Below are 12,625 nucleotides of genomic sequence, written 5' to 3' on the forward strand. Positions count from 1 at the left end.
CACACACATATATAAAGAAATGTATGCATTCTCACAGCTGAACGTATATATCCAATTTAAAGCATTTGTCAATGTAATAATATTCCTTTTCAAGGTAACAAAGAGTTCCGATTCATCGCCGAAATTAGTCCAAAGAAAACAGGATTAGGGCGAATACGGATAGCACTTTAAGAAACTAAAGTACAATAACACCTGCTAGGAAACAAGCATGGAGATCGGGGGCAAATGATTCAATCAACACTAAGAACATAGCAGCATTGCATCACACACACATATATAAATAAATGTATCCATTCTCACAGCTGAATCTACATATCCAATTTAAAACATTTGTCAATGTAATATTATTTTTTTTCAAGGTAACAAAGAGTTCCGATTTATTGCCGAAATCAGTCCAAAGAAAACCGGATTCGGCAGAATAGGGATAGCACTTTAAGAGACTAAAGTACAACAACACCTGCTAGGAAACAAGCATGGAGATCGGGGGCTAATGATTCAATCAACACTAAGAACATAGCAGCATTGCATCACACACATATATAAATAAATGTATGCATTCTCACAGCTGAATGTACATATCCATTTTAAAGCATTTGTCAATGTAATAATATTTATTTTCAAGGTAACAAAGAGTTCTGATTCATCCCCGAAATCGGTCCGAAGAAAACCGGATTAGGGGAATAGGGATAGCACTTCAAGAGACTAAAGTCCAACATCACTGCTAGGAAACAAGCATGGAGATCAGGGGCTAATGATTCAATCAACACTAAGAACATAGCAGCATTGCATCACACACATATAGAAATAAATGTATGCATTCTCACAGCTGAATATACATATCCAATTTAAAGCATTGTCAATATAATAATATTTATTTTCAAGGTAACAAAGAGTTCCAATTCATCGCCGAAATCGGTCCAAAGAAAACCGGATTCGGGGGAATAGGGATAACACTTTAAGAGACTAAAGTACAATAACACCTGTTTAGCATTAGATCATTTATTTAATCACAAACCTGAATCCATATAAATCGGAATGTAAAACCGATACGCCATAAATACGGTGAGGTATGTCATTGCTAGAGTTCCCAAGGGATTGTCTTCGCTCTCCGGTCGATGTGCTAGAGCATGAGCATCATCTGCCGCTGAATCCCTTCCCAATCCGTCCTAAATTTACAGCGACAGCCATCGGTCTCTCGAAGCAAATCTGTGATGATAGAAGTAACATGTTTCAATTTTTCGTTGATATCATCCATCCCAACCTTCAAAGTATATCCTTCTGTGAGCACGCAATCAACGGAGTGAGACAGTGACGTTTTCTTAATTTCCAATTCTTCAACTTGCATCCATATGGTGGTTGCACTAGAACCATAGATCTCCATTATAGCTGTTAACTTCTTCTTCTCTTTTATCTTTTCCTTGTTCCGCTTCCAATACTTGTTGCACCATGTTCCCAACGGAACTATAGCAGTCGTCAACGCACCTGCCAAAGTTGTTATGACAGGCTTTGCGGATATGATTACCGCCACCACGGAAAAAACCAACATGGAAATAAAAGCGGCAACAAGAAAGGCCACTGACACCCTCCTCCATGTTTCCCATGATTCCACTTTCTTTTCGAGCGTTTTCTTCCGAGCACACACCTTCCCTTGCATCGATTCGTACCGCATATGGGCCATTCTTTTCTGTTCAAGGAACTTCTGAACGAAAGACTCTTCAGCTGCTTTGAACCTCCTCAGTTCCTCCAAGGCCTCAACGGAATTCTTCTCGACGGTCCCGACTTCTAATTTGTCCTCATAACATTTAACCGCCGACTCAATAATTCCGTGATTGTTTCGATCATGTTCGAGGCTATCCTTAAAGACAGTACAGAACTCTGGAGTCTTTTCGAGGTTGTCGAAATATTCCTTCATGAAAGACTTCAAGTTCGAATCAACCGCAAGTGAGTTGATGACATTGTGAGTACGATTCGGGAGAGTATCACTATCACTATTAGCAACCCTGTTCAAGCTCGATCCAGCTTCGGATCGGGAATCCGGTTGCACTTCAATTATGAATGACGGTTCAGAACTAATAGATGATGCCATCGTGGCTGATAATAGATTCAAATGCTAATACACAGATCTAAGATAGTCTTCTCACACTAAAAACTCAGAAAGGGTTTTCAAGTGTCAGCACTTAGCCGAGGGTTCAAAGACCCTGACTGTGAGAGCAAAGTTTTCATTTGTGTAAACTATATAAATAAATCAACGTTGACCCAGAAAGCGTCGGCCGTGGAAATTGACAGAAATGTAAGTTTGGACGTAATTAGTGAACAAAGATTAAGTTTTTTTTTTAATAAGTATTTCTTATATAAAAAAACTATAAAAATATTATTAAATAATATAGCTTTTGAGTTTTTTAAAAATATTTTTTGAATAAAAAATATTTTTTAAACCAAAAGTAAAAATAAAAAAATTTAGTGTCTTTATATATAAATAAATAAATTAAAACATAATCTAATGCCATAAACTTAAGCGAACAAAAGATCTAGATTATCTAAAAGAATTTAAAAAGTAAAAGTATCAACCAAGTTCTTGTATGAGTTAAATTATATTTTATTTATTTTATTTAAAAAATATATAAATTATTTTATACATATTAGATCAAAGAGTAAATTAATTTTTTTCTATTAAAAATTCCATCCATTCTTACGATTGAAACTGACATAAACTCCATGTGTTGACTTAATGATCAAAATGTTTACTATCCTAAATATAATCCGAGTTTAAATCGTATTAATCACGTTACTATTAAAACTTTGTCTCTCTCTTCTATTAAAAAAATTAACATGACTAATATACTATTAAATAAATAAAAAAACCTTTGGCAATGTGGGAAATGGATAACTGTCTCTGTAAACGTGTTAATTAAATCATTCGGACATCACTTTACAGTTTTGATCTCTTGTTTTATTGTGTTCTGTTTTTGGTGAGTCAACAAACACTTACACATATACCATTCAGTTTAAAGTAATTGGATTCTCTGCAACCTAAACTAATACATAAGTTGATATATTTGCTAAATAATTTTTTTAAAAATAATAGAATTTGATATTACATATTTAATAGTTACCATCAAAGTTTTTTTAACTGAATCAGTTGGATGGGAAATTAGTTAAGGTACTAATCTATAATAAGAAGTCGGGTCAGTTTACTTATGAAACAGTACAATCTGGTTGAACCAAATTTCTTTTTTATGATTTTTAATTAAATCAATCAAATCAATAAATCGATGATCTAATTAATTCAATCACCAATCTAATTTTGAAATATTGGTTATCATTTGAATCACGATCAAACTTTCAAATTTTAAGGAGTAGATAAGCTAAAAAAAGGAACTTTGCCACTTACTCATGGTATTTTTATAATAAAATACACCACTTCGAAATAAGAGAAAGAAACCAATTAATTTGTGAATTGATATGAATGAAATTTAAATTTTAATCAACTCTATAATTTAATCATTATAACATTATCAACATTATCAACATGTTGGAAGTAATAATATTATTAGTTAATGATGTTAATGGAATGCTTAAAGCTATAATTTAAAAAAAAAATTCACACAATCACACAATTAAAAATATTAAAGTAAGAAAAACCAAATCTTAAATGATAGCATAATAGAGGGACTAAAACCAAAATAAATTTTTATTTTTATTTTAATTTCCAACACATTGATGAAGTTCAACACATCTAATTCAATCATGTGGAAGTTTTAAACAAACACTTCCTTTTAGTATGAAGTTTTGAGAATTCAGATTCTTTCAATTAACTCTTTCAACTTTCACAAATTACTCTATTGCTAAAGGTAACAAAGAGATCCGGTTCATCAACGGAAAATCGGTCCGAACAAAACCGGCCTTACGGGAATATCCATAAAACCGTTACAATGTGAAGTACAACAACAACAACACCTACTATGAAACAAGCATGTATTAGATATCATCGAAAACATTGTATATAACATTGGACTAGCAGGTACGTTTCAGAATTGGCATTTTTATAACTATTCACCTTATGAGTAGCTGCGGGATTTCATTATCTCGAGAGCGTAAATATTCGGTATAAGACAAAGATGGCGAGGTTGGTACATTGTTGCTAGAGATCCAAAGGCATGTCTCCGGTTGTTGATGTGCTAGAGTGTGTCATCATCCGGTGCAAAATCACTGCCCTGGCCATCCTAATATCATGGCTACACTTATCGGCTTGTTGACCTAATTTCTCGATGATTTCCATAAATTCTCCTAACTTTTTCTTGATTTCATCCATTGCAAGCTTCAATGCATCTTCTTCACCGAGTGCAAAATTGGCAGTCTTCAATAATGACTCGATTTTAATCTCTAAATTGGTCACGAGCACCCTTATGTCATCCATATCATAAATCGTAATGCGAGCAAAGAGCTCCATTGTGGTTGTTAACCCCATCTGCTCTTTCACCTCTTTCTCGTACCGCTTCCAAAGAGAGATGCACCATTTTCCAACCGAACCGATAGGAACCGTCAATGCACTTGCTAAAGCTGTCACAACAGGTGGTGCAGATACGGCTGCTGCCACCACGGAAAAAATCAACACGGAGACAAACGTTGCTACAAACAAGACATTCGACACTCTCCTCCATGTTTTTAAAGATTTTAATTTCTTGTCAAGCTTCCTTTTCCGAACTAGCAACTTCCCTAGCATCGATTCTTGCTGCTTACGGACCAAATCTAACAGTACAAAGAACTCCTTCGGGAAGGGCTTGTCAGCTACTTTAAATCTCCTCAGTTCTTCCAAGGTCTTCACGAATTTCTTCTCATTGACCTCAACTTCTAACCCAACCTCTTCATCGAAATACTTAACCGCCAATTGAATAATCAACTGATCATTCCGAGCTCGTTTGAGGCAATTCTCGAGCATGGTACAAAAATCTAAAGTCTTCTTGCTGTTTTCAAAGTATTCCTCAACCAAAGAAAACAACTCTGAATTGTTCCATATATCTCTTTGACATTCCAAAATGACTTTCACTACTGCCTGATTTGTTTCGAGAAGACAACAGGTAACCTCTTGGAGCGTGTTAAAGGATATCGATTGAACACCCGAACTGACCGCAAGCGTGCCGATGACACTGTTAGTATGTTCCTGGAGAGTCACATCGAAATGTTGCAGAGTTGAATCTTGTCTACAAGCAGCCTCGTACGAACTCAAATCAGCTTCGAACTGAGAATCCGGTTTAACTTGCGATATCGATTCGGCATTACCCCCTTTGGTTTTACTCGATTGACATCCCATCATGGCTGATAAAGATTCAAAATGGTAATGGAGAATACCTTAAAAAACCCAAAAGCAGTACATACACACACACATCAGTTTACGTGCTAATTTAACTCTTACAATTTGAACTTATTTGATTACAGTGACTAAATTGATCCATTTAACAATAGAGGGACTAATCTGATCCGGTACCTATAATGCAGGGACCTTCCAGGTACTTTAACCCTAAAATAACTCGTATCTTAACATGAAGCTTCACTACAAACATCAATTCTAGCTAAAATTGCATTTAATAATCCACAAATCTAAATAAAACCCAGTAATCAAGTGAAAAATACGGTTTTTTCACACAAAAATCCCTAAAAAATCCACACAATATGTTCTTGAAGTTCAACAAATGAACAAAATAAGAAAAGCTTGAGCAAGACCTTAAAAAACTCAGAGATAGTTTTCAAGCATATAGACCAAAAAGATTAAATCTTTGAGAGATTCTATAAATGCACAAGCTAAAAAGTACCTGAAAGTTCTTCTCAGTTGAAATCCTTAGCAAATAAGCTGAAAAAGCTATAATCCAGCCACCCAAAGGAGCAAACTTTACACACAGAGAGAGCTAAAAAAGGGGGCTTTTTTTTTTCTTTGGTGAAGGGAAATGCATTGAGTTAATGCAGGTAATGAAGGTTGAAGGAAGGTGAGAAATTTGAAGGGAAATGAGGCAAAGTGTCGTCTACTACTTGAAACATCGTCTCTTTCAACTTAAAGGAGGGGTTTCAAAGGCCAAACTTGGGAGTGAAGCTTTGGTTTTTATTTCTCTAGCTTATGATGATTGGAGAGTAGAATAAAGATAGCTAATGTGGAAAAAACAATTATCTTTGGCCCATAATGGAAGGGGGGATATTTGTAATAAATGTATACATATATATATATATGCAAAATTTGAATACCCTAAACCCAAATCCGAAATTGACTCAAACTAAAATAACTTGAAAGTTTTTAAAATTTAAATTGGTTCAATCTGAATTAATTCACGTGTTAACTAATTAACCAATCAAATTATCTGATTGATTAGTCTAAGACACAACACATCCAATTATTTTATATCTATTTTCGGCTCACAAATTTTATTCTAGAAAAATAAAACTAAACTCTATGTGGAAATAATAGTCCACATCTAAAATATACATGCCCGATAAGTTAATTAGTTACATTTAATTTTCTAAGAATCACAAATTCGGCAAAATTAATTTATCATACATAACAATAAAATAATATTATACATTCATTCACATATATTCTTCTAAACATGTATACAATTATAAGAATGTCACATCTTATCAAAATTAATCACACATAAAGAAGATAGAGAATTTAAGTCTCGATTTACACTATAAACATAGCACAACTTGACTCTGATACTGATTGTTGAAAAAATTCGATTCGAAAATAGTTTTCTTACACAACAAAAAATAAAAATTTTAAAAATCAACTTGGTTTGTGATATTTATAGCAATAAATGAAATCGCACCTGTGTTTTCAACTAGACGGATCATTGTCGTTATTGGCTTTCAATCGACCTTCTTCACTATTCTCGTACTACAAACTATTTCGAGTGTGTGATCAAATGATTTGAATCAAATTTAAAACCAGAAATAGTTTCTTTGTTTTAGTGTGAAAACAGAAAATCTCTTCTCAATAAAACCAAAAAAATTTTAATTTTAGAAACTATATTCAAATACTTAGAGAATTAAACACTTTCTATTTTCAGGAAAAATAACAATATCTGAAATTTGTATATTTAACCCTACCGGTGTCATCTATTTATAGGGAGAAGAAGTAGAACTCTTATTGAATTGTAAAAGTTTATTTTAACCACAAAAATGAACTTTTAGTCTAATTAAAAGTATAGAAGGAGACACCCAATTAATAATATTAGGGTTTGCCATCCCCCTCATTAACATGAGAGGTTTTTGGACATCTCCTATATCGGGTCCAATTACAAATATTTCCTACACTTTTAACCAAGTATTTTATAGTACGATCCAATTCTATATTTATTTTTTTATTTCCCCAAACAAAATAATCTTCCTAACCCAATTATAATTCCATTAAAATCATGACGACTTTACCGTAAAAGAATTTATGAGAAAATATATTTAATATTTCTACATTCAACGATTCACCATTACCAAAAGATTTATTTTCATTTTCAAACTCCATTTAATTCAAAAAATGTAGATTCATTTCTACACTTTCTTCATTTTCATTTTGGAGAAAGTCACATTCATTTTTAAATGATTCTATTTCTCTATTTTTATTTTTATTTTAGAGAAATTTATAATCATTACTAAATGTTTCTTATTTCATCATTTTCACCACTTTTATCAATTTCTGTTTACTTTATTCAGCATGCAATTCATTTCTAGTTTCGAAAAGCTAGTAGAAGGTTTGATTGAACATATGCGATTAGGGCTTAAATGATTTATAATTAAGTTCTAACTTTTCACATATTAATTATAAATTCATTTAGTTATAAAGTTATTTCACTATAGTATCATGATCGAGCTCTCCCTAACAACATACTATTACGAAAACAACTTGATCAGTGCTTGTTTAATAAGCTTGTCATAAGTGTCTTACCCTCATATGACATCTTTAATCTTTTTGAAATAATATTTGTTCTCTAAATATGATTTTATTTTATCTCATGGTAATAACTAGAGGTGACCATGGGCCGGGCTCAACTAAAAATTTAGGCCCATTCATTGGGCTCGGGCCGGGCCGGGCCCAAAAAATAGGCTTAAAATTTTGCCCTAGCCCGACCCAAATAAAATTACTAAAACCCGGGCCCGGCCCGTATTTATTTTTATATTATTTTATATAATTTTTAAATACATATAATACATCAAAAATACTAAAAAAATCAAAATAAATATTTTCCAACAAATTGATAATAAATTTTAAAAAATATGTAGACTTAAATAACACTAAGATAGATGCAACTTAACAAGCAAATACCTTTAAAATAATAATAAAATTAACAAATGCCTTTAAAATAATAACAAAATTAATAATAAAATAAGTTTTATACAATATCCAAATAATAACAACAAAATAGGAGCAACTAATAGTAATATGGTAGCAAAATAGGAAGAAAACAACAAGAAAATAACATTCAAAAAAAATAGCAGAATTTATTTGTCATTTAATGAATTCGGGCCAGGCCGGGCCGAGCCAGGCCCGGGCCAAAAATACCTCACCCGAGGCTCTGTCCATTTTTTAAACGGGCTTCATTTTTTTTCCAAGCCCATTTTTCGGGCCTATATTTTTGCCCAAACCCTCCCACATTTCGGCCGGGCCTTCAGGCCGGGCCGGGTAGCCCGACCCATGAGCAGGTCTAGTAATAACTACATCTTCCTTTATGAAAAGTTAATTATTATCAAATAATAATTAAGTCATTCATCACAAAGACGAACGACCCATAACCACATTTATTTTTCATCAACCATGTAATGCCAATGTGAGGATATCATTTACTCATGTCTCAGGTTATGAATTTTACTAATGTGAATGATGCTATATATTGCAAAAGTCGCATTCCTAATGCATCAGCTTTCGGTTTCTTATCTATTTGAACTCAGACTTTTACTTACATCAAAACATATGAGTCAAGCATAGAGAGAAGAAGTAAAACCCTTTTTAAAATATAAAAGTTTATTTCAATTAGAAAAATGAACTTCTAGTCTAATTAGCAGTATATAGGGCGACAACATTAGTTAATAATATTAGGGTTTGTCATCCCTTCATTAACATTAGGGGCTTTTGGATCTCTCCCATATTGGGTCTAATTACAAGTACTTCATACACTTTTAATCCAGTATTTTATAATTTGATTTAACCCGATATTCATTTTTTTCATTTTCCAAAATAAATATCTAAATATTTTTTCCAATTAAATAATTTTCTCAATCTAATTCTAATTCTGTTAAAATTATAATGCTTTACCATAAAAAAATCTATTCTACATTCAACTGTTCTTCATTACCAAATGATTTATTTTAAGTTTTGAACTTTATTTAATTCAAAAAATATAAATTCATTTCCAAACTATTTTCATTTTTGAAGAAAATCACATTCATTTTCAAATAATTCTATTTCTCCATTTTCATTTTTATTTTTATTTTGAAGAAAACCATAATAATTTACAAATGTTTCTTATTCTTCATTTTCACCATTTATATCAATTTTTTTATTTGATTCAACATGCAATTCGTTTCTAATTTCAATAAGCTAGCGTTGAGACTGATTGAACATATGTGATTAGGGCTAATGATTTTATAACTCATTTAGTTATAAATCATTCCGCTATAGTATCGTGACTAAGCTCTCCCTAACAATATATCATTACGAAAGAAACTCAATTAGTGTCTGCCCAATGAGCTTGTAATAAGTGTGCTACCCTTATAAGATATCCTTAGTCTTTTTTTTTTGGATAATATTCATTCTTTTAATATAATTCTATTTTATTTTATGATAACCATTACATATTCTTTCATGAAAAATCAATTACTATCAAATTATAATTAAGTAATTCATCACAAACACGAAAGACCCATAACCATGTTTATTTTTCATTAACCATGTAATTTCAAAATGAGAATATCATTTATTTATGTCTCGGGTTATGAATTTCATTGTTGTAAATGACACTATATATTGTAGAAATTGTATACCGAACGTACTTTTGATTCCTTACATATTTGAACTCAAAATTTTACTTACATCAAATTATACGAGTCATGTATATATAGCCTGTTATCCACTTAGGATATACGAGTCATGTATATATAGCATGTTTTCCACTTAGGATTTAGATATGTCACATTATGAATGTAACAAGTGAATAAATTTATAAATGGATTTAGAATTTATTTTCTTGGGTCCAATCTGATTTACTGTTAGTCCAGTCAATCACATCCATGTCTCTATCTTCTAAGAGTTATCTGCTCCGATACCTAAAATAAAGCATTTCCCCAATTAGACTTAATTTACGATTTATTAGTCTTTTAACCGGTTTGCTCATTTCTGATTAGATTAAGAACATGTTTAGATTCGTCTACTAATTAGATTCGTCTACTAGTTAGATTCGTTTACTAATACAAGCTATCTTTTCATATTACGATCCGAACATGTAATATCATTTAATATTAGTTTAAACATTAGACAATTAATGAGCAATACTTACTTCTATTTTGCTTTACATGTAAAAATCATATAAGAACAATTATACAAAATATATTAATATAATAAATGAATTTATTTTATCAATTAATCTGTTCAAAAAATTACAAATTTACAAACGAATATACTCCAATCTAAGCAACACATATCACATCATCTTATACAACACCATATCATATATCATCAAATGTATATAAGCACATAAGACAATAGGAATATTATATGATATATGTAATCATAAACTTGAATGCGTATAAAACCAATATGACGTAAACTCGGATAGATATACAATTTCTAAAGTTCCCAAGGATAGTCTATCATCTGCTGCAAAATCTTTTGCCAATTCTTCCTAATATTACGACCACAGTAATCGGCCTGCCAAAGCAAATCTGTGATGGTTTTCACAATATGTATAGACTTTTCGTTGATCTCATCCATTGCGACCTTCAACAAATATTCTTCTCCAAGCACGATATCAATGGTCCTCATCAGTGACTTGATCTTAATTTCCAATAGGCCCACATCCCCACTTATGTCGATTGTATAAGGAGCAAAGAACAACATTGTATTTGTTAATTTCTTCTACTTTTTCACCTTTTCCTCGTTATGATTCCAACGCTCGTCGCACCATTTCCAGGGCGAAACTATAGCAACTGTCAATACACTAGTCAAAGCAGTCACTACAAGCTTCACGGACAAGGCTGCTCCCACCGCGGAAAAAACCAACACAGATATGAAAGCAGCAACAAACAAGGCATCCGAAACCCTCATCCATGTTTCCAATGACTCCCATTTCTTTTCGAGCGTTCCTCTCCAAGCTCGCATCTTCCATTGCATCGATTCTTGCCGCCAACGGGTCGTGCCTTTCAGTACAATGAACTCCTTAAGGCTCTTCAGCTGTTTTGAACCTCCTCAATTCCTCCAATGCCATAACGGATTTCTTCTCGTCGGTCCCGACTTCTAATTTGTCCTCTTCATCGTAACACTTAACTGCCAACTCAATGATTCCGTGATTGTTTCGAGCATGCTCGAGGCAATTCTTAAGGGCAATACAGAACTCTATAGTCTTTTTGAAGTGGTCATAGAATTCGTTCACCAAAGGCTTCAAGCCCGAATCGACTGCGAATATGTCAATGATAAGATCAGTATGATCCCGAGGAGTTGAACCATGTCTACAAGCTGCCCTGTCGGAGCTCGATCCGGCTACGAACCGGGACCATTCAAGACAAGCAGATGATACCATCATGGCTGATAAAAGATTCAAATACTAACACAGAAATGATGAGTTTATAACCTTCAATAATCCACAAATCTAAGTTGTTACAAGCCCAATTTGTCCAGCCCAAATACAAAACCCAACTAACCCCCCCCAAAAAAAACTAATCAGCTCAATTACAAACCCTAGCCCACTATCCTAAACTTCTCCAAGAAACCCTGGCCCCCTATGTGTGCCGCCCCTACTGTCTACCACCATCACCTGCTCCACCGCCCCAACTGCTCCTGCAAGAGAAAAAGAGAAAATACAGCAACAAATAATAATAAAACTTGTAAAAAAGGATGGCTATAAGAAAGCCATTTGAAAATCATGTAAAAGGGAGGACTTTTTGGAATACAAAAAAACTTGAAAACAAAAGCAAAAGCAGAGAATCAAGAAATCAAGCAAGGTGTTTTTATTTTTTTCTTTATTTCTTCTTTTTTCTTTTTGAAGCATTTTTTACATATTTTAAAAAAAATAATAATAAAAGAAAAGGACGGGGTTCACCTTCTGGTTCGCCGGAGAAGGAGAAACCGAAAGGTTTTCTCACTTTTGCCCGATTTTGGTTGAGATCTCGGTGTTTATAACCTCGTAACGAGATTCTATGCGAGAAGGGGACAAAAAATAGGCTCTTTTTTATTTCACCGGCCACCGTGGATGGCGGCGCCGTCGCCGGCGACCGGCGGTCCATGGTGGCGTCGATGTAGGATGGCTGGCCGGCCGGAGTTCAGAGAGAGTTGAGAGAAGGTGGAGGGCTGATTCTGTTTTTTTTTTTAAATGAATGAGAGAAATGAAATTTTTTAATAAAAAATTAGCTTAAATAGGGCATTAAAACGGCGTAG

The 12,625-nt window shown here is 33.2% G+C and overlaps 2 protein-coding genes across 3 annotated transcripts; both read right to left on the reverse strand.

Moving 5' to 3' along the window:
* Window positions 1–839: 839 nt before the first annotated feature.
* On the reverse strand, window positions 840–2,223 carry LOC121209690 (UPF0496 protein At2g18630). The gene has a single exon (XM_041080813.1). It carries the CDS (start codon window positions 2,084–2,086, stop codon window positions 1,121–1,123), a length of 966 nt encoding a protein of 321 aa, XP_040936747.1. The 5' UTR covers window positions 2,087–2,223; the 3' UTR covers window positions 840–1,120.
* Window positions 2,224–3,813: 1,590 nt separating this feature from the next.
* Window positions 3,814–6,186, reverse strand: LOC107909370 (UPF0496 protein At2g18630). 2 transcript variants are annotated; one of them, XM_016836861.2, is made up of 2 exons: window positions 5,811–6,186; window positions 3,814–5,316 (listed from the first exon to the last, which is right to left on the reverse strand). In XM_016836861.2, exon 2 carries the CDS (start codon window positions 5,312–5,314, stop codon window positions 4,142–4,144), a length of 1,173 nt encoding a protein of 390 aa, XP_016692350.2. In that variant the 5' UTR covers window positions 5,315–5,316; window positions 5,811–6,186; the 3' UTR covers window positions 3,814–4,141. The 2 variants fall into 2 exon arrangements, with proteins under 2 accessions (XP_016692350.2, XP_016692349.2); XM_016836860.2 differs by having other exon boundaries at window positions 3,814–5,349; window positions 5,811–6,183.
* Window positions 6,187–12,625: the final 6,439 nt, after the last annotated feature.

Source organism: Gossypium hirsutum, chromosome A02 (assembly GCF_007990345.1).
Source record: "Gossypium hirsutum isolate 1008001.06 chromosome A02, Gossypium_hirsutum_v2.1, whole genome shotgun sequence".
NCBI lineage: Eukaryota > Viridiplantae > Streptophyta > Magnoliopsida > Malvales > Malvaceae > Gossypium > Gossypium hirsutum.